The following is a 27,231-nucleotide window of genomic DNA, read 5'->3' on the forward strand; positions in this document are numbered from 1 at the left end:
TAGGAACTTGCAAGTTTAACTGTAAGAACAATTATAAAAAAATAAAGTATTAGTTTTAGCAGCAGGAAAGATAGCTGTTCCACTGCAAGCAACTAGGGCTAGGCTGGCTATTGGGATTGAAATGGAAAGACTGTAACTAATTTTATTGAAGATAATATCCAATGCAAAATTCAGTTAAATTAAATATTATAAAAAAAAAAAAAGAGAGAGAGATTAACCAATATGATGATCTGAAGTAAACTCACCTAAAAAAAAAAAAAATGTGGAACCATTTAAAACTAGTAAGGGCTGGTTGAATAGATTTAAAATCCAGGGAGAAGCCGCAAGTGCATAAGGAGCTGAAGCTTTCAAAAAAGTACTTGTTAAAATTATTGAAGAGGGATATTATGTGTTATACTTCTCAACCAGTTTTTAACATAGACAAAGCAGGACTTTTGAGGAAATGAATGCCTAAAAGAAGTTTAATATTGAAAAAGAAAAAAAACATGCCAGGTTTCAAAGCGGCGAAGGATCAGTTCACTTTATTGTTGGGTTGTAACATTATGTGGGATTTAAAATTAATATCCCTTTTAGTTTATTTGGAAGAGGGCCAAAGTTCAACCCAAAATCGACACATTTTTCATGATTAAATTCATCAATTAAATTAAAACAATTTAGATCAATTAAATTCATGATTTTAATTGGAATTTTAAGTTTAATTTTGATACGTAAGTAGTAATTTATATAATTATATATGTATGTAATGCAGAATATTTTATATGTACAAATATTTGAATATTAAATATTTTGACCAACATTTGTATATCTTTTCACTACCGTTTATTATTGATTAGGAAATATCCTATGGCACCGACTGCAACTCACAAATACACAGGCGCCTCCGTAGCCAGGTGGGAAGGAGCAGCAGTGCATAGCACATGCTTCTTGATTAGACCGGGGTTCGAGCCCGTCACCACCAAATACGGAGGATGCGGAAAGGTCAGGGAATGACCACCGCATATCCCGGAGCAATATGGCCTTAGTTGCTAATGCTCCTAAAAACCAAATACAAACAACAACAACAAATACATATGTTACCTTATGGGAATGCACCGCTCGCTTAGTGCGGGTTCATTTAACGCTCTGCTTTTCCGGAATGAATTATCAGTGTTCAGCGGGGGTCACCTGTAGTGATCTAATATGGAAAAGAGGAATAAAAACCACATAGATCAAAAAATAAAAATTGGATAGTAGTAGTAGTGGCATGTGATGCAAGAAAGCAAGTGTATGAGCTTATGCAGCATCAGCCAAAAAAAAAAATTTTACAAAACAATTCTCTTTAAATGTTTGTCCAGTTCCTCCTTAAATTTATTTAACCTATCAACTTCCACACCGACAGATGGAAGTTTGTTCCAGCAATTAGCCACCCGCTGGCTAAAGGCAAATTTTCGCACATCTATTCTACATCTGTCATTCCTTAATTTGAATTTATGTCCCCTTAGGTTCATAATCTGAACAAGTGGAAGAATCCTATTAGAATTCAGCATGCTCAACCCATTCAAGGCCTTATACACCTCAATCAGATCACCTCGCAGGTGCCTAGTGTCCAGCCATTGCAATTTGCAGAACTTAAGCCTCTCTTGGTAAGAGGATCCCTTCATTCCCCTCACCAATCTTGTTCCCCTTCTCTGTACATGCTCAAGCAAATCTACATCCTTCCTAAAATGAGGCCTCCAGACCTGTACACAGTACCCAAAGTGTGGCCTGATGATTGCCTTTTACAGAGGGACAATCACCTCCTTTTCTCTGCTAGCAAAATTCCTATATATCATTGACAGAACCCCATGACCTGTCCTGGCAGCCTGTCTGCATTGCTCAGAAAACATCATATCTGACTGCACAATTAATCTCATGTCTTTTTCATTTTCTACCACTTTAAGTGTAGTACCACACAGTTGGTACGTTTCTCTGGGGTTATTTCTACCCATAAGCAGTACTTTGCATTTGTCAAGGTTAAACTTCAGTTGCCACTTCTCAGCTCATCTGACCAAATTTTCTAGATCCTGTTGCAGTAGCACACTGCCATTGCTCTCATTAACAACCCTGCCAACCTTTGCGTCATCTGCAAACTTCGACACTAAGCCTGATATACCTTCATCAATATCATTGATAAATATACAAAACAACAGTGGACCCAACACTGAATCCTGTGGGACTCCACTAATAACATTAGTCCACGAAGAGCAGCACCCATTGATGTCTGAGACAGAGGGCACCACCCTCTGTCTTCTCTCACTCAACCATCCTTTTATCCATTGTAGCAATTACCCTTAATACAATTCTGCTCCAATTTGTACAGTAGCCGTCCGTTCGCAACAGTGTCAAAAGCTTTCCTGAAATCCAGGTATATGATATCAAAATTATTTTTTGCATCCAGTTCCTTTGTAACCACATCATAATAACCAATCAAATTTGTCAGACAAGACTTTCCCTTAACAAACCCATGCTGTGTCTGAATTATTGCTGCAGTCTTCTAGATGATCCTGCAATGCTTTAACCAGTGACTCCATTATTTTACCCGGAATAGAAGTTAAACTAACCGATCTCTAATTACTCGTTGTTGTTGTTATTTGGTTTTTAGGAGCATTAGCAACTAAGGCCATATTGCTCCCGGGATATGGCGGTGGTCATTCCATGACCTTTCCGCATCCTCCGTATTTGGTGGTGATAGGCTCGAACCCCGGTCTAATCAAGAAGCGTGTGCTACGCACTGCTGCTCCTTCCCACCTGGCTATGGAGGCGCCTGTAATTACTCGTATCACCCTTCAATTCCCCCTTTGTGAATTGGGGATACATTAGCACATCTCCAGTCCGTGGGGACCTCCACCGAATCCAAGGATGCTCTCATAATTATGGCAAAAGGTTTGCTTACTTCCTTTGCTGCCTCCTTTAATATAACTGGATAGATCCTATCCACCCCATGTGCCTTTCTTATGTTCAACTTCAACAATTTCTCCTCCACTTTGCTCTTGGTTATTACAAAATCATTAAGCATCCTGCTACAATTTGATAACCTTCTGGCATTTTGAAACCTTAATAACTACTCATATGTGAATGTAGATGCAAAATACTCATTCAGTTTGTTTGCTATCTGAGCAGGATCATCAACAGTCGAACCATCGATATCAAGTGGACTAATCAGATTCATCCTCTTCCTTTTAGAGTTTATATTAAGTAAAGAAATCCTTTCTGTTTTTCTTAGCATCCTTTGCCAAAGATTTCTCATAATCTGCCTTCGCCTGCCTAACCTCCTTTGTGACTTGATTACAGACTAGCTTATACCTGCCCTAGGCTTCTGTGTCACCTGATAATTTATATGCATCCCATGCATTTTTCTTCTCTGTCACGAGTCTCATTAGTTCATTTAATAACCATTTAGGCCTAAACCTTGAACAATATTTCTTAATAGGTATGAAACTTTTAGTAGCTTCCACTATTAATTCCATGAATGCTTCCCACTTAGAATTTGCTGTTGGTAACATAATCAGTTGATCCCACTGTATAGGAAAAAACTGTCTGAGACCACTGTATTCACCTTTACGGAAGCAAAAACCCTTTCCTTTACCCCTGATGGTAATTATATCTTTTAAGTAAATCCCACATCAGTACACTGTGATCACTGCCGCCTAGTGGTTCCTTTATCGGCAAATTCTTAATACATGAATGATCACTGCTGATAACCATATCAAGAGTATTACCCTCTCTGGTTGCCTCTCGAATGTGTTGCTGCAGGAAACAATCATCCAATAAACCCACAAAAATCTTACTAGTGTTCGAGTGACCAACCCACAAGTTCCAGTCATATCTGGGAAGTTAAAATCCCCCATTATAAGACATTCTGATTTACTTGCCCGCTCTATTTCTCTGTACAATTGTTCATTGTACTTTTTATTCGATTCATTAGGTCTCTAACACACTCCTACTCTTATTTTTGCTTTTGCAGTGCTTGTGTCACACCAAACTGACTCAACAGTGCACTGTTCATCTATATCAACTGGATGCACTTCTTTTAATTTTGTTTTTCTTAATTAACAGCATAACACTTTCTCCCTTCCTATCCTGTCTATTCTTTCTGTATACATTGTACTTCCCAAATTCTAATTCTCCATTCCTAATATCTGTGTGACACCCCGTCTCTGGTATCCCAACAATATCCTTTGATGTCTTGACGAACAAAATATAAAAAATAAAAATCGCATGGATCAAAATCATAAAAATAATTTTTGTAATATGAAATGACATAAGGCTATGTTATTGTCTGTACCACCTAGAGGCCTCAGATCAATGGGTACCTTCGATCACATCATCAAGTTGTGATCTGACGTACGTAGAGGCCAATAACATTTACTCTGTACCTTGAAGTGAAGGGTTTTTGGTGAGGAAAATATCATAGGTGTTAGGTGTATGGTTAGAATTGTCTGGTGTTCTAGTAGTTAAATGGACAAGTTGTGTAGTCATTAATAATCACAAAATCCACAGTATCTCTACCAGCTGGACCTGTGCAGCTAGAAAATTGAAACCAACTGCTGTTAATATTTTGTATCTAGTGGAGGGAGGAAGATGGTAACATTTTTCTCCCTCCGCTCTGCTCATTTCTTTGTGATCTGAGCAGCGAGGTTTCTTTTCCTGATTTGAGCATTCTCTTGAAAATATCTTCATGACTATTTTCTGTATGTACTATCTTGTTATATGTTTTTCTCTGATGATCTGATATAAAGGCTTCTTTACTTCTTTAACTTGGTATTTCATGATTGAGGCTGCCATAGCATTGGAGTATAGCTGCTTGCCACAGGTTGAGGAGCAGTTGTCCAATGGTATGGAAACCCTATAGTTTAACCTTACTAATATTGCCAAATTTAAAAATAAGCTTCTTCAAAAGAGTGATAAAATTCTAACTGCAACTATCTTTTCAATGCATGTTGAAGAAGTGTCATAAGTAGAATAGAAAATTATATCTGTGAAATTATAGTATGTGGTCAATTTGTTATTTTTCTGTAACCATAAGAAGAAATACACCCATGCTACACGTGACAGCTCTGAGTGCGCTCTTTTCAAGTTTATCCTTAAGTGGTTTTTTTTTTTTTTTTTTATACAATTTATTTTTTTCCCCCTTCAAATATGTTGATGTTTGATAAATATGCCTTTTGATTTTAACTAAAAATATCTTCATATCAATATGTTGGAATTTATTTCAGGTAAGAAAAATTTACAAAATGTTGCTACTAGCAAAGGTGGAAATTCTCCGTTGTCAAAATCTTCCGCTCAAGGTAAAGAGATCCTTGATCGTATTAATGAGTTGACCTTGAAAGCACAGCACATTTCTGAAAATCGTACAGAAACCTCTACTCATCAAGGTAAAAGTAACACGCCTGCACCATCTTCCTTATCCCCTACTTCAACAGCAGCAACACAGGTCTCACCTAGTGCAGTAAGTGTTAATTCATTATTCATTTGGTTGCTTTGAAATATATTTAAAAATTATTCAGTGAAACAGTGCTTATGAAAGCTTTATGTCTATTTATGCAGCAAATTCAGAAGACTCAGGTTTGGTCACTATTGGCTGTTTGAAAACTAAAGTTTATAATGAAAAAGGCAGCCTTTTCTATATAAATATCTATAAAATAATGATACATGCAAGTATTTAAAACGTACATTTTTACATGTTGAATTGAGTTAGTAGGAATATTTTAGTAGGCATTTACAAAAATATCCATTCTTGCTATGGTCTTGTCTGTTCTGCAACTGATGCATTTAAAGGCTGTGAAGTTTGTAAAGTTGAGAAGATACAAAAAGTAAATTGAAATATGTAACAATTTTTTATAAAAAAAAGAATTAATCTGCTGGGGACTCCATCTCATCAGGAACTACATGGTCTCAGTGAATAAAAACATCCAAAGGGCATAGCATTTCAAAATCTCAAAACCCTGTGCTGTTGCATCCTTGATTGTGAAGTAATTACCAAGTTAAAAGCTGAATAAGTAAAGAAGAAAGTCTTGAGATAAACCATTAAATATTTCCAGATAACCCTCTTAATGGAAACTGAAATCAAGATGTTGGAACAAAGTAACTTTTCAGATAAAATTGAGGTAAGAAGGTTAAATAAACAAATTTGTAATAAACTTATGACAAATAAATAAACCTAAAAAAAAAATAATAAACCTGATAAAAACATCTCGAACTTGGATATTGTTTTGTAGCCATATAGTTAGAATTCTTAGAACTTAAAAAAATTTTTCAAATTTAAAACAAAAATTAAATTTTTCCCCTCCCCCTTTTTTTAAAGGCAACTTGAAAAAAAATAAAAAAAATTTTTTTCTTTTTTTTTGTAGTTTCCTTCAAGAGGGTGCTTTAGGTCTTTAGATATTTAATGTTTGTTTCAAGGATTTTCCTTTAGTTCTTCATTTCATAATTGAGGCTGCCATAGTATTGGATTACAGCTGCTCAACCTATGGTGAACAGCTGTAGCTGTTGTTGTATTTGGGTTTTTTGGCACAAGGGCCTCTTGGGCCATATTGTGCCTGTTCATCAGCTGTAGTCCAATGCTATGGGAACCCTATAGTGAGCTCTAAGAGTTATTGTGATGATTCTTTGAGTTTTTTGTTCACTGAGACCTTGTGGTTCCTGAAGAGATAGGGTCCTGAAGAGATAGGATAGCAGACAAATTCATTCTTTTTATCAAAACATTTATTCTATTTTATTTTATTTTTTATATATTGTTTTAGAAACTTCACACCATTTAACAGTGCTAGCTACAAAGGAGATAAGGTGTTCTCAGCAAGTAATACTTTCGTGTACTAAAATATGTACAGTGATATTGATTTCATTGTGCAAGATCATCACAGTGAATTGTTCAGTGTTGCACTAATTATATAAATAGTACTTCTCAAAAGAGAATTATGATACTGTTTATTTTTAATACTGAATTCCCTCTTCATGTCAGATGGGCATTTCACCAACTATTGTTCATCCCATTGAAAGGAGTGTAGACAGTCCAGTGATGATTTAACTCAGAAGTTGCAATTTTTAAAACCTCTGTTTAGTTACATACAGTTTATTAAAGAAACATTATCATACATCAATTATTTCTTGTCTCCAAAGAAGATGATTGGTACAGATGAGATAATATGTGCTGTATCCATATTGATAGCTTTTGCATTATTGATATTTTACTAGATATCTGATATATCCAGTAAAATATCAATATATCCTTGCCCCTGCGCAGTGATCTGGTTGAGGTGTATAAATCCTTGAATGGGTTCAGCATGCTGAATTCTGATGGGATCCTTCCACTTGTTCAGATTACGAACCTAAGGGGGCATAAATTCAAATTAAGAAAAGACAGATGTAGAATAGATGTGTGGAAATTTGGTGGTTAATTGCTGGAACAAACTTCCATCTGTTGTTGTGGAAGTTGATAGGTTAAATAAATTTAAGGAGGAACTGGACAGGCATTTGGAGGGAATGGTGTGATTTTTTTTTTTTTTTTTTTTTTTTTTTGGCTGATGTTGCATAAGCTCCTACACTTGCTTTCTTGCATCACATGCCACTACTACTACTACTACTTCCATTGCCCATCTTGCATTACATTATTTTATGTAATGCATTGTAACTTAGAAATAACAAAAGGCCTTATGCAGTTTACTTATACTGTTACATATAATTTCAACGTACTGTAATAACCAGTAGTACAAGGGCTATTCCAAAAATAATGCAAACTGTGCATATGCTGTGCACTCGTATGCCTGCACAACTGACATTTAACAGGTTAATAATTTGAAGTGTCACATCAACATTAGTGTGCTTGAAACAGAGTTCCTGTGTTTAATATTTGTATAGAGGCATTTTAAAAATGTATGCTGATATTGCTTCAGATCAGATTACAGTTTTTGATCAAAGCCCTTTTAATTTAATTGAAACTTTATGGTTGAATGCTGATACAAATTTTTGAATTGCTGCTGGAAGTGTGTGGTGAGTCAGCAGTTGATTATAGTACTATTTCATATTGGTCTCAAAGGTTTTGTCAAGGGCAGACTAGTGTTAAAGACAAGCAGTGCTCAGGTAGACTGAAAACATCTACGTCGAACACATTGCCAGTAATTAGCCATAATTATGAGAGTATCCTTGGACTCAGGGGAGGTTCCCACAGACCGGACATGTGCAAATGTATCCCCAATTCACAAAGGGGGATCGAAGGGTGACACGAGTAATTACAGACCAGTTAGTTTATCTTCTGTTCCGGGTAAAATAATGGAGTCACTGGTTAAAGATGCATTGCAGGATCATCTAGACAAGACTGCAGCAATAATTCAGACATAGCATGGGTTTGTTAAGGGAAAGTCTTGTCTGACAAATTTGATAGGATATTATGATGTGGTTACAAAGGAACTGGATGCAAAAAATAATTTTGATATCATATATTTGGATTTCAGGAAAGCTTTTGACACTGTTGCGCATGGTAGACTATTGTACAAATTGGAGCAGAATGGTATTAAGGGTAAGTTGCTACAATGGATAAAAGGATGGTTAAGTGGGAGAAGACAGAGGGTGGTAATCAATGGGTGCTGCTCTTCGTGGACTAATGTTATTAGTGGTGTCCCACAGGGTTCGGTGTTAGGTCCACTGTTGTTTTGTATATTTATCAATGATATTGATGAAGGTATATCAGGCTTAATATCGAAGTTTGCAGATGATACAAAGGTCGGCAGGGTTGTTAATGACAGTAATGGCAGTGTGCTACTGCAACAGGATTTAGATAATTTGGGCAGATGGGCTAAGAAGTGGCAACTGAAGTTTAACCTTGACAAATGCAAAGTACTGCATATGGGTAGAAGTAACCCCAGAGAAACGTTCCAACTGTGTGGTACTACACTTAAGGTGGTAGAAAATGAAAAAGACGTGGGAGTTTTTTTTTTTTTTGGTAGTTATTGGCACATCGGCTTCTGTGGCCATAGTGCACCTCCCAAGGTTTTTTGCAGTACTTTGATCCAAGCCCGAGGCGGGATTCGAACCCGCGACCTTTGGGTTGCCAGGCAGGCGCTTTACCCACCCGGCTAGCCCAGTCAGCGACCTGGGAGTAATTGTGCAGTCAGATATGAAGTTTTCTGAGCAATGCAGACAGGCTGCTAGGGCAGGCCATGGGGTTTTGTCAATGATATATAGGAATTTTGCTAGCAGGGAGAAGGAGGTGATTGTCCCTCTGTATAAGGCAATGGTCAGGCCACGCCTTGAGTACTGCGTACAGGTCTGGAGGCCTCATTTTAGGAAGGATGTAGATTTACTTGAGCGTGTACAGAGAAGGGCAACAAGATTGGTGAGGGGAATGAAGGGATCCTCTTACCAAGAGAGGCTTAAGTTCTGCAAATTGCAGCGGCTGGAGACTAGGCACCTGTGCGGTGATCTGGTTGAGCTATATAAGGCCTTGAATGGGTTGAGCACGCTGAATTCTGATGGGATCCTTCCACTTGTTCAGATTATGAACCTAAGGGGGCATAAATTCAAATTAAGAAAGGACAGATGTAGAATAGATGTGCGGAAATTTGCCTTTAGCCAGTGGGTGGTTAATTGCTGGAACAAACTTCCATCTGTCGTTGTAGAAGTTGATAGGTTGAATAAATTTAAGGAGGAACTGGACAGGCATTTGGAGGGAATGGTGTGATTTTTTTTTTTTTGGCTGATGCTGCATAAGCTCATACACTTGCTTTCTTGCATCACATGCCACTACTACTACTAATTATTATCACCATTTTGGAGGAAGGTAGATATGTGACCTGTGAAGAAACATCCAGCAAATCTGAAATGCCAAAATCATCTGTTTCCTGAATTAATTTTAATTGAGGTAATACAAAAATGAAATGTTGCCATCTGATGGGTCCCTCATTTGCAGTCAGATGAACAACATGCATTGCAGTTACTTGCATGTTGCTGACAAGAAGGTGAAGAGTTTTTAACACATGGCACTATTGATGAGATATGGATATGTGACTTTGAACTTGAATTGAAGTCACAGTCAGCTGAGTGGAAGCATCCATCTTCATCACGCTCCTCTAATGTTACTGGCAACGATCAAAGGTGAAACAAATGGTCATCATAGCCTACAGTTATGAGAGCATTATTGCCACTGATCACATGCCACTTGTAAGATCAGTAACTGCAGACTACTATGTAACATTTCTTCATCAGAAATTACGCCCAAAAATTCATCAAAAGAGACCACAAATGTTGAAAACTAGTGCACCAATACTTCATGACAATGCAGAGCCACGTCACATAGTCTGTGTAGCTTATTTTCACCAGTTACAAGTGGAAAGCACCCCATAATCTTAATATATGAGTCCTTGCAATCTGTTCTGCAAGTTCAAGGAACTGTTGTGTGGACAAAGATTTCTGTATTTAGATGCACTGAATGCAGTTGTGATCCAATGAATGAAATAGTTTAACTTCAGCAGACAGTTAAATGGCTTTCAGAAATTAACCAAACATTGGGAAGCAGTTATAAGGCATGAAGGAGACTCCATTGCAAGTTTTAGTGTCAATTATTATGCTATAAAATTAATTTTAAATTAACTGATTTTGTTCATTACTTTTGGAATAACCCTCATATGTTAATCCATGCAGTCATAACCAGAATATAGAAGGTCACATGAATTTGTCATATGAATTGCTGCAGTTCATTGAGGCAGTGATTATTTTTTTCCCTTTTTTTAGCTTGTTTTGGTTTCAGATTTGTGTTTGGGATAGATTCACTTTAATGAAAGTTTTAGCACTGTGCAGGATGGCAGCAAAGAGAAAATTGAAGGCTCCATCAGTTGTGAATAAAGTTAGTCATTCAGCTTGTGGAAAAGGGTGATAAGAAGATGTTTGTAATTATCTAAATTTGGAATTCTTCCTAATATGCTCTCAACTTATATAGCAAAATTAGACTGCATTTTGCAAACAGGGAGAAGTAAGAATGAATGAAATCAAAATCTTGCCGGGGGGGGGGGGGAATGATCTAGGTTGCTTCCACTGGTGACTTTAGCACTTTGTTCCAGGGACAGAGTAGTGACACCATGTTTTGTTCCCTGTAACAAACAACCTGTCACAGGAAACACTTACCTTTACTTCTATAATGAAGTAGAGGTGTTAATATCAGACTAAAGGGTCTATTTTTGTTGCTCTCTCAGAAACTGGTATTCCATTTGAGCATGGTGTCCAGTATTGCAAATGTTCATGCAGAATAAAGTGCTCAAACTCATTCTTCCACAGCCCCAACTAACTGATCAATAGATATTTGCTGATTTTGTTGTGCTATTAACTCCACTCGTGCAGTGGTTGGAGTTATAATGCCATAATTTGCTTTCCTTGAACCAAGCATTATCAATCAAGCCCTTGTATCTTATATGAAATTATATGGATCAGTGGTTAACTGTTTCTAAGGGGAATCTATATTCTCCATAAACTGTCTGCATTTTTCATTGTTGGTTCACACCCTCTACAGTAAAGAAATGAATAATGTCCTACCTTTCTTAGGTGTATTCATGTTTTCGTTGTCATTAACACTACATATAATTTGTATAATATCGGTGTAGATACACCATAGACAACTCTTAAAGAAAAAAAGGACATCATTTCATCTATATCTCATATTGTGCTCATCCTTCACAAAGAGGTGTCTCCGTAGCCAGGTGGGAAGGAGCAGCAGTGTGTAGCACACGCTTCTTGATTAGACCGGGGTTCGAGCCCGTCACCACCAAATACGGAGGATGCGGAAAGGTCAAGGGAATGACCACCGCATATTCCCGGAGCAATATGGCCTTAGTTGCTAATGCTCCTAAAAACCAAACAAACAAACAACAAACCTTCACAAAGAGTTACCATGTATTGCACTACCTCGAATAAGTAACACTTCACTAATAGAGAAGACTATTGTTACTTATTATTATTAGTAGTAGTAGCCATATGGTACAAGGAAGCCTGAAGCTTATGCTACACCAGCCAAAAAAAAAAAAAAAAAAAAAACTGAGTTATCCCCTGAGAAAGAGAGAGAAGGAAGGAAGGAGAGAGAGAGAGAGAAGTACAAAGGAATCACCAAGAAAGAGAAGAATGATGATATCCAGCTCAGGACCCTGGGTTTGCCAAGCCCATACTCACCAGATGTGAGCCCCCGGGGTTAATATTCTCGGTAGGCACCACCACCCAGACTGCACCATTTCAAGGCTTGTTGGCCTTTCATCAGTGGGTGGGCAGGTACCCTGGTATTGCAAACATGATAACCCAGTTGTGAAGTTAGTCCCACAATATGAGAGATGCCAGAAGGTGTACGTGATAATATTAAAATGAAACTAAATGCTACTAGGCATAATATTTTAAGAGTTTAAGATTATTTATATAATATCGGTGTAGATACATCATAGACAACTCTTACAGAAAAAAAACTACGATAGTAGTGTAAAGAACGTAATTTCATCTGTATCTCATATTGTGCTCATCCTTCACAACAAGTTACCATGTATTGCTACCTCAAATAACTAACACTTCATTAATAGAGAAGACTGTTACTTATTCTCAGTGGGCACCACTGAGAATAAGTAACAATAAGTAAAGTAACAAAGCATTACTTATTTGAGATAGTGCAATACATGGTAACTCGTTGTGAAGGATAAGCACAATATGAGATGCAGCTTGAAATGATGCCCTTTACGCTACTATCATAGTTTTTTTCTTTAAGAGTTGTCTGTGGTGTATCTACGCCACAGACAACTGATATTATCAATCTGAATCTGCAGATAAATGAACCACTAGGTGGCAGTGATCACAGTGTGTTGAAGTGGGATTTACAAGGCTTTACATACCAACTAAGAAATATTGTTCAAGGTTTAGGCTTAAATGGTTGTCAGATGAACTAATGAGACATGTGGCAGAGAAGAAAAATGCATGGAATACATACAAATTAATGGGTGACATGGAAGCCTATGATAGATATAAGTTGGTCTGTAACCAAGTCACAAAGGAGATTAGGCAGGCAAAGGCAGACTACAAAAAATCCTTGGCAAAGGATGCAAAGGAAAACAGAAAAAAGTTCTTTACCTATTTAAACTCAAGAAGGAAAGGGATAAATCAGATTGGTCCACTGGATATTGATGGTTCAACAGTTGAGGATCCTGCTCAGGTGGCTAACAATCTAAACGAGTATTTTGCATCTACATTCACGCATGAGGAGTTATTCAGGAAGGAGAATGACGTAGGTAAAGTAAACGTTGGCAGTGAGCTAGATGATTTTGTAATAACTGAGAGGAAAGTGGAGGAGAGATTGTTGAGGATAAACATAAAAAAGGCACCTGGGGTGGATGGGATCTATCCAGTTATATTAAAGGAGGCAGCAAAGGAAGTAAGCAAACCCCTAGCCATAATTATGAGAGCTTCTTTGGACTCAGGGGAGGTACCCATAGACTGGAGATGTGCAAATGTAACCCCAATTCACAAAGGAGGATCAAAGGCTGACACAAGTAATTATAGACCTGTTAGTTTAACTTCTGTTCCAGGTAAATTAATGGAGGCACTGGTTAAAGAAGCACTGCAGGATCATCTAGACAAGAATTCAGTTATAGCTCAGACGCAGCATGGTTTTATTAAGGGCAGGTCTTGCCTGACCAATTTGATTGGATACTATGATGTAGTCACAAAAGAACTGGATGCAGGGAATAACTTTGATATTATATATTTGGATCTTAGAAAGGCTTTTGATACTGTTGCACATGGAAGACTGCTGCACAAATTGGAGCAGTGTGGCATTGGAGGCAAATTGCTGCTATGGATAAGGGGATGGTTGAGTGGCAGAAGACAGAGAGTGGTAATCAATGGACACTGCTCAACGTGGACTAATGTTATTAGTGGAGTTCCTCAGGGTTCAGTGTTGGGTCCGTTGTTGTTTTCTATATTCATAAATGATATTGATGATGGTATATCAAGTTTAATGTCCAAGTTTGCAGATGATACAAAGGTTGTCAGGGTTGTTAAGGACACTACTGACGCTATGCTGCTGTAACAGGATCTGGAAAGGTTGAACAGATGGGCTGAGAGGTGGCAAATGAAGTTGAACATTGACAAATGTAAAGTACTACATATGGGAAACAGTAACCCCATAGCAACGTATCAACTCTGCGGTACTACACTGACAGTGGTGGAGAATGAAAAGGACCTGGGGGTAATTGTGCAGGCAGATATGAAGTTCTCTGAGCAGTGCAGACGAGCTGCAAGAGTAGCTCATGGTGTCTTGTCAATGATATACAGGAATTTTTCTAGCAGGGATAAGGAGGTGATTATTCCCTTGTATAAGGCAATGGTTAGGCCACATCTTGAGTACTGTATACAGGTCTGGAGGCCTCATTTCAAGAAGGATGTAGAGCTGCTGGAACGGGTACAGAGAAGGGCAACAAGATTAGTGAATGGAATAAAGGGTTGCTCTTACGAAGAAAGGCTTAAGTTTTGCAAATTATAGAGTCTGGAGACTAGGCACCGGCGAGGTGATCTGATAGAGGTGTATAAGGCTTTGAATGGTTTGAGCATGCTCAATGCCAATGGGATTCTTCATCTTGCTCAGAATAATCAGCTCAGAGGGCATAAATTCAAATTGAGGAAGGACGGATGTCGGATAGATTTGCGGAAATTTGCCTTTTGCCAGGGGGTGGTTGGTTGGTGGAACCGACTTCCATCATTTGTTGTTGAAGTTGATAGCCTAAACAAATTTAAGGCTGAACTGGACAGGTATTTCGAACGAACGGAAGGGTGAAATGGGAGTGGTGTGTGTTTTTTTTTTTTGGCTGATGTTGAATAAGCTTGCTTTCTTGCATCATATGCCTCTACTAATGCTAATTATATAGATAACCTTAAACTTTTAAAATATTATTCCTAGTAGCATTTAGTTTTGTTTTAACTACATATAATTATAGCTTGCCACTGAATTCAAATGTATATTATTGGTCTAGCTTTTTGTGGGATAGTAGAGAATTACTTTAGGGTCATGTGCTGGTTACTAGACACAAACACGAATTCTCCCACCATTCAGTTTGCTTCCCACTATCAGTGCCTTATATACCTCAGTTAACCCCACCCACGATGGCTTGTTTCCAAGGTCTGCAACTCACACGCCTTTGTAGTCTGTCCTCATATGGATGCCTCCTTTGCTATTCTCTCCATCTTTGGGCTCTATCAGGAAGCTCATTGTCTCTCCTTAAATGCAGCCCAAAACCTGAACATAGTATTCCAAATGCAGTTCACCATGGAGTTATATAATAACCTCATTCTTCCTAGCTATAACCTCATTCTTCCTAGATGCAGCGGTACAGTAAATAATTGATATGACACTGTGTGCCTTCATGGTTGCTTGTTTGTACTACATGCTAAACTTCATGTCCGATTGTACCAGACCACCCAAGTCACTTGGAAAAAAAAAAAAAGTTATTTTTTTCCAAGTGTAGAACCTTGCATTTGGCAGCATTAAAACATATCTGCCATTTATTTGACTATCCATCACACCTGTCCAAATCATTCTGAAGAAGCTCTACCTGGCTCATTAACCATTCTACTGACCTTTATATCATCTGCAGATTTGCATGTCATACCATTTATTCCCTCATTATCTTTCAGGAAGGTCAATAACAAGAATCCTAGCATTGAACTTTGAGAGACTTTGCTAGTAGTCATCTCCCACTCAGAAAAATGACCATTGAAAATGGTCATTTTTCTGAGTGGGAGATGACTCATAAAATTAAAATAATTAATGTAAATTAATAATTTTAATTTTAAGGAAATTAAAATAATTCTGTAACTTTCTTATTTAATGTGAATCTGCTCTTCATATTAATCCTTAGCCACTTTTGCATGCCATTTGGTAATTTCCAAATTAGGATAATAAGTATATCAATTTCTATCTCTTTGGCACGATCCCTTTTGAATCATGTTAATGATAAAAGGAACTTGTGAGCCCTTTGAAATTAGAGCTGAGTTAGCCAGTTAGTTGTAGTTAGTCTACTACAACAACTTAGGTAAAGTTGTTGTAGTAGATTTTTCCATTCTAGTGGTTCTCTGGATTATTATAAGGCTTTTATTATGAATACTAAGAGCATGAAGCACTAATGCTTCATGCTCTGAGTTACTTGAGCATTAACATGAAACAAACCAGCCCAACCAAAAATATATAATTTGAACCATGCTTTGCTATTTATAAGGCAGCTGATTTACATTTTACTGATATTCCTTACTTTTTTCCCCTACATGTGTGAAAACATGTAGGGGGGAAGTTTGTTAGTTTTTCTTTTAATAATCCTTCAAACCAATTTACTACCACTTAAGTTCATTTCACCTAGCTGCGGTTTATATTTTTAGAATATACAGTAAAAGCTCAGTGTTTATAGAGGTCATGTTCCTCTGTTTCTGAATACCGAGGAACATAACCTTTGAAGGCTGCAAGGAATACAGAATTCACAAATAAGAAAAGGTGTTCCTTATGAACAATAGGTTAGCAGAACAATAGGTTATGTTCTGCTAATTTGAATTTTTTTACCGAAAAAAACCTAACAGACATCCTCTCTACTACACGAATTCGATCATACACTATTTATAAATAGGGGAACGATATTTTATATAACACTAACTGAATTTGCTTATGCACGATTCGCCTTTGTGTTTACAAGAAATGGCAGTCTAACCATTTTTACAAGAAATGGCAGAATCACCCCAACCAAACGCAACACGATAGGAATGAAGAGAAGATTCTGAAAATGTATTTATGTTTTTTATATCAGTGAAGGGGAAACACATTTCACCATAATAACGTAAAAACCTACACAATTCCAGCTATCGTTATAATCGCAAATGCAATTAGATCGAGTTTACTACCAATTTATAACAGATTCCACTAGCAGAAACGCAACTGGAAATTGTTTTTATTGTTTTGTGGTAGTAACCCCCAGAAATGTGCTTTAGTAAAATATGAGGTGTTAATAGTATATCTCTGCCTTTACGGTGTTGTTTATTCAGTTGCTACACATGCGAGCAGCTTTGTTTATGTGTATCAAGCGTGCCTCCTCGTTTTGTAATTGTGCTTTATTCCCTAAAAATGAGTAAAATACTTAAAAGGTGTGAAAAGGAAGCGTCCTGGTGAAGACACTGCAGATTCAGAGAGAAAAAGAAAAGCAATATCGATAAACAGAGGCGGACTGGGTCAAAAATTCTTACCCGGGAAAATTTATAATTGCCTCATACTATGGTTTATGGCTAAAATCACTCCGACCCACCGGGGTTTCCCTGGCAAGGCTTATTGGCAAGGCAAGGTTTCCCTGCCAGTCCGCCTCCGTCGATAGAGAAAAAATATGAAATTGTGAAACGCTTTGAGCGAAATGAAAGACCATGTGATATTGCACGTGCTATAGACCTAAATGAGGCAACGCCGAGAATTACAAAGAATGCAGAGAAAATAAAAATAACTTTCATAGCAGGAACAACTCAAAGTGTAATTAAAAACCATTAGGTTAAGACAAAGAATTCGAAGTAAATGGAACGGCTATCATCTGTTTGGGTAGAAAATCAAACAAAAACAAGTTTGCTTACGATAGAAGCAAAAGCATTAGCAATATTTTATTACATAATAGTCGTAATAAAATCCGTAAGTATTTTATTCGTAAAAAATAAGTATTTTTTATTATTTATTACATTATAATAAAATATAATATAATAATAATAAAAATATTATAAAAATTATAATATTATTTTTTATATAATATAATATAATAATAATATTATATTATTATATTATTAATATTATAAAATACGTAAGTATTTTATTACGATTATTTATTGTGTTTGGTAATGTTTTGGTTACCAATGTGTGTTCAATCTTGGGTGGTCGGCACCTAACCCTATTTTTCCCATAGGGCCTGTTGTTTATATTGCACGATTTTGCATTGCACGAGAGTTTCTAGGAACACAACTATCGTGCTATACGAGGACTGACTGTATATACAGTTTCACTTACGATTTCTGTATTAATAAAGCCATTCTTCCCTACTAGTGTGTGTGTATTTGAAAAAGAGTTTGCTGTAATCAGCACACAAAATTAATGTGATGCCACTTGATCATGTATTGTGAATAAAATGGTTATAAAAGGGAGGGAAATTGCCACGAAAGTCGAGGAGTTTTACTGCATCATTTTCAATTTTTTATTTATGGATGCACCTTATTCCTATGGATGTTTTGAGATTTGTATATATTTATGAATTACTTTTTAAACTGTGAATATGGAAGCCACAAATAAGGAGCTTTTACTGTAAAAACTACCTTTATTATTATTACAAAAATGCTCACCAAGAGAATACTTCACTTTAAGGTTAACAATAATAGTGTTTGCAAACAATTTTTTGTGCCTTTCTTAAATCCAGCTGTATTTTGAATTAACAACTCTGAGCAGCTCAACAATTACCTTGACAGCTCTCTTTGGATTTTCACTAAGCCCAAAAAAAGTCCAAATACATCATCTTCACATTACCTGCAGCAGGAGCATCATCATCGCTGCTGAATCCTTTATCACACCACACAACCCAACTTACTGGATCACCAGATTTTAGGAGTGATATTAGACTCCAGTTTGTCAATCAAAAAGCACATTCTGTTTGCTGACTTGAAAGCAATGAAAGCATTGTGACATTTATCCTTTCTTACATCAGTTCCTGGAAGCATGGGCCTGTGGTGGCCAGTTCTCAGACATGTGCATTCTTTCAACTTTGAGTTTCCCAAAACATATATGAGCTACAGGTAATGAGTTTCTGATGTGGTTGTCTCTGTGGAATGTGTTTCCTTCAAATAAACAAGCTCAATACTACTATTTTGATGTATTAATATCCTCTACACCTATGAATGTATCAGCTGATTCAGTTTCACTTCTAGATAAGTAATCCAGAGAATTTATTTAATTTTAGCTTTTGTAAGCCCAGATTGGACAACTGAAGCTAAAGAATGCAGCTTTTCTACTGATTTTGAAAGCTATTTTCTGATTACAATGTATTGTAAACTGTGTCCAAGATTACTTGAAAACAAATAAGATGTGACAGCACTTACCTGAATATTTTTAGACAATTTACATAAATAGACACAGTATTTAAAATGACCTACAAAATATAATATATACACTGTATATGTTTGTATGACAGAGAGCCCACACACAAAAATCACATATATACGTTGGGCATACTCTGCAGAACCGACATATGGTAGACATTTATATATAGCATACTCATGAATGGATTAAAATGGACCTGTGTATAACATACAGAAATAAAGGTAACAGTCATGAAGTACATCTTATCTTACTTTGTTGCTGCTCTATCATATGTTAAAGAAATGTGAACAATGGCACCACACAGTTCTCTCAAAAACTGGTATGGGGATTGGTGTTTTTGTGTGCTCATGTGGGCTAACTAATAGTTGCCTGCCATACACCACCTGAGACCACTTTGTAAAACCTTGCTTATACCAGTTCACAGAATACAGATTTGCAAGATCTTATTCACCCTCTGAAGGGCATTACTTTGCTCAAGTCTTAACAGACTTTATTCATGAGAACGTCCCAAATAAAGTATTATCCATCATAGATTACAATCCCGTCTGTTGAACATGACTACTGTATTGATACTATCCATCATAGATTACAATCTTGTCTTTGAAACATGACTATTGTATTGATACTTTGAACAAGCTTAACAATTACAAAGGTGCACAATGTGATATTTAAATTTGCTGTTCACTTTTGTTAGTACCAACTGAAATTGAATGTAATGTACATTGTTCACTATCAATTAATGTCACTGATAGTGTTTTGTTAGCTATGAGCTTTATCTCTGAGATTTTGTCTAGTTTGTTTTGGGTATGTATAATGAATAAGCAGTGGCATAATATTTTGTGTACAACTCACTATCATATTGTTTGTATATAATTATTGTATTTTTTTTTTGGTTTGCACTGCAATATTTATTAACACAGTGCATGCTGCTTATTGTGATCACAGATAATGTTATTATTCATTTAATGTTATCTCTTTTATGAACTCCTGATCAGAGACATATACTAATACATAGAAAAAATGTTGTTTATTGTAATTATTGCTTAAATTTTTGTTATCACTGTTTTGCCATGTCACAATTTATGCATGTGCAGTGGAAGTGATTATGTAACATCCCGAATTGTTCTTCAGCTCTTACCCATTGTATGCCTGGTTACTGTTGTTGCTTCACATTGTATGGTTGTTAGTGTCATTACTCCATGAAAGATACCAATCTGACTGTACAGTAGAGCATTAACCCTTTTCTAATTCTTGATTTTAATAATTTCTTTATTTGTTTTAATGGTTTGTATGGATTTCCAGAAACATGATATTTTCATTTTTATTGATGACTTTCTCAAAGAAACAGTGGACAGTCAAATTAAAGTATGTTTATATTACTTGATTCTAATGTTTTCTTTCTGTCCCTCCCCCTTTTTATATACATATTTCTGCTCTGCATCGATAAACAATGCTGAATAGCTGCATTCTTCTTTTATTGGTTATTATTATCAATTGGACACAGCTTAATTGTTATCAATTAAGCTGTGTCCCAAAGTCACAATAAGTGGCATCCACAGGCTTTATTTGTAATTGTTTATCTCATGTATTTGTAAGATTCCTTTGGATATTTGCATTGGGAATCTTTGTATTCCTATGTTTGTTTTTTTAAATAAAAAAATATTAAGTAACATTTTTTAAACTTTGATTTACACCTTCACTTCATTGCTGTGGGTATTTTGAGATTTGTCTTATGAATTACTGTATGAATAGGATTTTAATTAAATTATTCAAGAACTTGCCTTTATATTGCACATTCTGCTGATCTCTTGCAGAACATTATTGCACATTATTCTGCTGATCTCTTGCAGATGAGTATGCACAGTATTATTTAATTGTCATAAGTCATTTCACCTTTGCTTCTGTAGACTAGGAAAATGCACGCAGACAGGTTGTGACAAAAATCTGGAATGGTACTAGCACAATACTTTAAAGTTCAGCAGTATGATAAACATAAAGTCACCTTATTTGTTTGAGGGACTGCATTGCCATTTGTAAAAACTTAAATTTCACAGTATGCAAAAAAATCTGAAATCATCTAACATTAATTTTTAAGTTTTTTCATTGTCAGCTTTTTTGTATTTCTTTAAATTTATTGTTTGGTCAAATAATTATATGTTCACAAAATTATTTTAAAGACATAATATTGGAAAATTTTTTAGAGAGAAAGAAGGAGACGGAATGCTGCAGTGTTTAGTCCTTTTCAAACATCAAACCAGGCTTTTAATAGAGAGTCAATTCTTGATCAGATTGAAGAGAATGATCTTTATAATCTCTGTGATGATCATCCTGAGTTTGTTAGAGAATCCATTTCAAATTCAAATGAATTTTCTGCAGTGACTCAACCCTCCTCAAAGCAGAAAAGGTAGGTTCTCCCCTTTCAAAGATCCTTGATCTTATATGTGATTTAACCTATGATATATATTTTTAATGTGTTTAAAGCTTCTTGGTATTTGTTTCACCTAATGCACTGGGATTACCACTCTTGAGCAGTCTTATGTTTGTGTATTTCTTCACCATCCCTTTTTCCCACTAATTATGGTATAGTTTTCAGGAATTAGTTTAAAAATGGAAGAATTGCCTCTATGATGTCTAGCAGAACACTTCGGTGCTGATATTCTCCGTAGTTGAATAACTATACAAATCGATTACATGTATTCCACTCTGTAGTAGACAAGATCAGTGAGCCAGTGCGCCACGGAATCGGGGACCCACGGACCCCAAGCCCCATTACAAAATACATTGAACCACACCCCAATCTTGAGTGAGAGAATACAAAAAATCCATATTTTAAAAACAATTTAACTGCTAAGGGACCAAATAGATACATAGTGAATCCATACTTTTAATACTTTAAAACTGATATTATTAAGACATAAAAAACATTAAGAATCCTCTAAAATATTAAGAGACTAAGGAATTTTGTTACTTTCCTGAAGTGGACAGGGCTTTTTGACCAGAGCCATGATCACAGGTGGGGATTCGATGTATTGATCAAGATTGGGGTGGTGGTTCAATGTATTTTGGGGTCGGGCTTGGGGTCCCCGATTCCGTGGTGCATTGGATCACCGATCTTGTCTACAAGAGAGTGGAATACACGTAATCGATTTGTATAGTTATTCAACTATGAAGAGTATATTAGCACTGAAGTGTTCTGTTAGACATCATAGAGGTAATTCTTCATTTTTAAACTAATTTACTTATAACGTAGAACTTACTGAGCCTTTGCTGCTCTGTTATCTATTAATTAAGTTTTCAGGAATATACTGTAAAATTGAAGAACACACTTGGCAAGTGTAAGCAGTTTTTTTTTTAAGGTATTAAGATTAAAGTATTGCTGCTTATTTGCCAAATTAAGATTTGGCAAATAAGCAGCAATATATGAACAGTGGGTTAAAATCTTACATTATAATATATAATGTAAGATTTTAAAGTGGGTTAAAATCTTACATTATAATACATAATGACTACAGTTGCTGATTTAAGACAGATCTCAGACACTTGCATAGCAAAAAGCCTAATTGGACAGCATTGCAGATATGCTTTTCAGTTACGCTGCTTCTGAAATCACAAATTTAACTCTTGGTCCAAATAAAAAGAGGTCCAAATCATATCTCTGCTGTTTCCAAATAAATAATTATTTGGAAACAGCAGAGATATGATTATATCAGGTTTTATAAAGTCAAATTTCATAGACTTGCATTTTGGGAATTCACTTTACTGTGAATGAGTCTTTGTATTTGTACATTGTTTTGAAGACAAAAATGTTTCTGTTGATCAAATATAGACAATCCCTGATATAAGAGGGGTTCTGGTCCCCCAGTCCTATACATGAGTTGAGGATTGCTTAAAAATTATATAAATAGGTGTTGTTGATGTGTTGGTATTATGGCCGATTAAGTCTGGTTCATTTTGACATAAACCATAAATATGGAATATGTCAAATACTACTATAAATAATAAAATAAAATTTCACTAGGTGGGTGATGTTATTATGCTGAATAATTAAATAATACTAGATGATGTGGAGGGTAATACAACATATTCTTGAGGAGCTGATGTGGGTGTAGAAAGTTTGGTGGTCATTTCATCTTTTTTATATTCATACTTGTTGAAAGTTGAATGTAGCAGCCATTTTTTCCCCCCTCAGCATAAATGGCCCTATAACAAGACAGACTATCCTGGATGCCTAATCTTGGCAAACCTGGAGACATCAGAAGCCATCCTTTCAAAAGCTGCTGTTTCTTTGTTGTAATGAAATGGAACTGCCAAGTGCCTTGGCAGTTCCATTTCATCACCATTCAGGCTCTCTTGGGTAAAACCAATAGACTACCTCTGGAAGTTTATGTTCAAGGCTGGCACTAGGGTTTGGTTTTGTTTGGGTTTGGTTTTTAATGGTGCATTGGCAGCTAAGGCCATAATGCACCAAGTCAAATTTAAAATGCTATTAAACATTTTGGTAGCCAAGGCTACCCTGGCACTAGGGGTGTGCAAGTGAGGCACTTGCCACTGGCACCACCTAAAATAGGTGCTTCTAGATGTGCTACTACATATATGTGTGTTAAGATACAATATGAATTAGGCACCATTACAATGTTTTGCCTTAGGTGCCAGAAACCATAGCACCAGCCCTGTTTACGTTTGATCAGTATATTGGCCATATGAATAACTGTCTGCTTAGGTGGTTGAGGTTGACATTTTGGTGAGATTTAAGGAGGAACTGGATCAGTATCTTCTCATAGCAGAAAGAGTATGTAATATGGATACAGGTTATAGTGAGATTTTTTTTTTTGCCAATTCAGCAAAACTTATTTTCCTTGTACTTATGGTCTCTGTTGCTACTATGGTTGTTATTTATGTGATAGCCATGTTACTATTTAATTGAAGCACTTTTTACATTCTTTCTAATGTGATTTGCATGTACTCTTCAGCCATGGACAAGCATGTTATACGACGAGCCAAAACATTATGACCACCTACCTAATATGATGTTGGTCCTTCATTTGCAGCCAAAACAGCTCGACCCAGTGAAGCATGGATGCTACAAGATTTCTAAATGTGTCTTGTGGTATCTGGTACTAACACGTAACCAGTAGATCCTTTAACTCCTGTAAGGTCCGTGGTTGAGATGCCACAGATCAGAGTTTATGTTCCAACATAAACCACAGATGCTCGATGGAATTGATGTCTGGGGAATTTGGAGGTCAGGGAAATATCTGGTAGTCTTCCTCATGTTCTGCGAACCAGTCTTGAACAATCCAGGTGGTGTTGTGGCATGGCGCATTATTCTGCTGAAAGACGGCACCGCCAGAGGGGAAGACCGTTGCCATGAAAGGGTGTACTTGGTCAGCAGTGATGTTTAGGTAGGTGGTAGATGTCAGAGTGCCTGGCACATGGATGACTGGACCCAGGGTATCCCAGCAGAATATTGCCCAAAGCATGACACTGCCACCACTGGCATGTTTTTGTCCCACAGTGCATCCAGGCGCCATCACTTCCCCAGGTAAATGACACACACACATACCCGGCTGTCCACATGGTGCAATAGGAAACACAATTCATCAGACCAGATGACCATCTTCCAATCACTCACGGTCCAGTTTCGATGCTTCCATGCCCATTGTAGGCGCTGTCGCCGGTGAACCGTGGTTAGCAGTGGCACTCGGAGAAGCCTGTGGCTACGCAGTCCCATTTTCAGTAGGGTTTGATGTACTGTGTGTGTGTGTTGTGACACATTACTCCCATCACCAGCATTCCAGTTACTGGCAAGTTGTGCCACTGCCACCCTTCTGTTGCCACATACCATCTGGGAGAGCCTTCGCTCACCTTGATGCTCGAGGTGAGCCTTCGCTCACCTCGAGCATCAATGAGATGTGGTTGTCCAACACCTCGCCAGCGGTTCGTGGGTTCCCCCTTCTTGGACCACTTTCAGTAGCTACTAACCACGGCTGACCATGAGCACCCCACCAGCCATGCTGCCATTTCGGATATGCTCTGACCCAGTCGTCTGGCCATTACAATTTGGCCTTTGTCAAACTCGTTTAAGTCCGCTGCCTTTCCCATTTGAAGGACAAGAGTAACACTGATTAACGGAGCTCAGTATCAGGTGTTTTTATACCATGTCCAGACCTGCATGCGTGCCGTAGTTTACTGCAGTTGCTTCGATTTGCATAATGACTCACTGGTCATAATTTTTTGGCTCATTGGTTCATTATTCCTGTATCTCTCTGCCTATTTTTAGTTTTTAATTCACTGTTTGTACATTGTTATTGCTTTGGTTGTTGTGTTTATAATAGTCATGTAACTACAGCTCATCCTGTTATAATGTGCCATCTTACAATGTGTGTTTCAAATCACTTGCAAATTTATTTGCCACCTTCTCCACCATTATGTACACAAAAATTCAATGTTAATTGTAAAACCCATGTGCTGCCATGTTACACTCTTTCTCACTAGTGTTGTTTCAGTTTGATTGTCAGTGAATGCATGCTGCATATTTTGATTTTTTCATGTATTTTGTGTGTAAAAATTGATATACAAATTTTTACTACCCTTACTGTAAACAGTAAGTGAAAAATATATAATAGCATTCAAAAAAATTGGAAAACATTAAATATTGAAATAAAAATGGAAATTTTAATGTTTTGTCAAAAATAATTTCTAATTGGATCCTGATGTTGAAAGGGGTTGCACATTCAAAAGTAAGTTGAATGATTGGTGAGCATTACAGATTTATTTTAGATTCATTCTTTAAAAAACCAGTTCAGTACAAGAAAATTCTCCCCTTTCCTCTGATTGAAAAATTAACCGTCTAAAATGAAATAATATTGCCCATATATGTTTTATTTTGATCAATTTTTATATAGTAACCTTTGAATTTAATGTTGTTTACCAATTATCAACTAACATACATTGATAAAGTAAGTTTTAAAATGGGTTAAGTACAGTAAATCCCCACTATTGGCAGGGTTACGTTCCTGAGAAATGTCGCGAATACCGAAAATGCGAATACTGAGTTATGGCTCCCATAGTAATAAAGGGTTTCCGTTCCAAAGTATGAAATATATAAGAAAAACTAGTCTAAAATTTTGTCTATGTATGTATTATATGTACCTTCATAATATGATTATGTACATAGACAGTATATAGTGAAATGCAAGCACATGGCATCAAAATGAAAATAAGAAACAATTTAATATTAAATTAGTAAAGGATAGCAAAAGCTTAAAAACGAATTCACCTTGAATTCATCTGCGATGGCTTACTTAGGCAGCGTGGTTAATATTTAGGTTGAATTGTTAAATTGAATAAAATTAAAAGGGAGGAAGTAGGTAAGTATTGACTGAGTTAAAATAGGCACAAGGAGACAGAAGCGTACACATCTAATCCTTGGTTGTCATTGAAGTAAAGAAGCAACGAATAATTGAAAACTAAATAGGTGAATATAGTGAAGCCAATAGTCATTACGAGGACTTTCATTAGTTAAAACGTCTTCAGTTGGCAATGTGTGGGGAGAGAACGCGCATGGTATTTAAGAATAAAAAATTATACTCTCGTGATGCTTTTTTTAGACATGTGGGAACTTTTATCGTGAGAGGTTCCAAATTGGGGAAAGATTGAAGGGGAGTTTGGAATTTAGAATTTTGAGGTTAGAGTGGTGCCAGTACCATTCAATAGCTAGGGCTTCATATTGAAGTATTCTGTAGCTGGATTTTAGTTTAATGATGGAAATGGCAGAGTCAATGAGGGGGTTGTGAGTCTGGGCATGAATTGTAAGTTCTGTAACAGATTGGTTAGACATGAGACTATGGAAATGATAGTATGCACGGGTGTTGAATGTTTTTGATGAGCCAAATTTGGTATTGGTTAGAAATGAGACTATGGAAATGATAGTATGCACGGGTGTTGGATGTTTTTGATGAGCCAAATTTGGTATTGGTACTTCCGATATAACATGTGTTACAGTTTGGTTGACAATTAATGAGGTATATTATATTATTGAGGTCGTTTGTAGGATATTTGTGTGTGTCTTTATAGGTGCTGAAGAAGGATCCTAATTTCTT

At 36.6% G+C, this 27,231-nt stretch overlaps 1 protein-coding gene across 1 annotated transcript in view; it reads left to right on the forward strand.

The window, feature by feature from the left end:
- LOC150090699 (putative ubiquitin carboxyl-terminal hydrolase MINDY-4) overlaps positions 1-27,231 on the forward strand; it is a 238,239-nt gene that overhangs the window by 23,110 nt on the left and 187,898 nt on the right. The window contains exons 4-5 of the mRNA XM_090369549.1: positions 5,235-5,467; positions 21,331-21,533. Of these exons, the coding sequence (XP_090225675.1) occupies positions 5,235-5,467; positions 21,331-21,533 (436 nt within the window). The remainder of the gene's footprint in view (positions 1-5,234; positions 5,468-21,330; positions 21,534-27,231) is intronic.

This window comes from Mastigoproctus giganteus, chromosome 1 (genome assembly GCF_048544385.1).
Source record: "Mastigoproctus giganteus isolate SK-2022 chromosome 1, ASM4854438v1, whole genome shotgun sequence".
Classification (NCBI taxonomy): Eukaryota; Metazoa; Arthropoda; class Arachnida; order Uropygi; family Thelyphonidae; genus Mastigoproctus; species Mastigoproctus giganteus.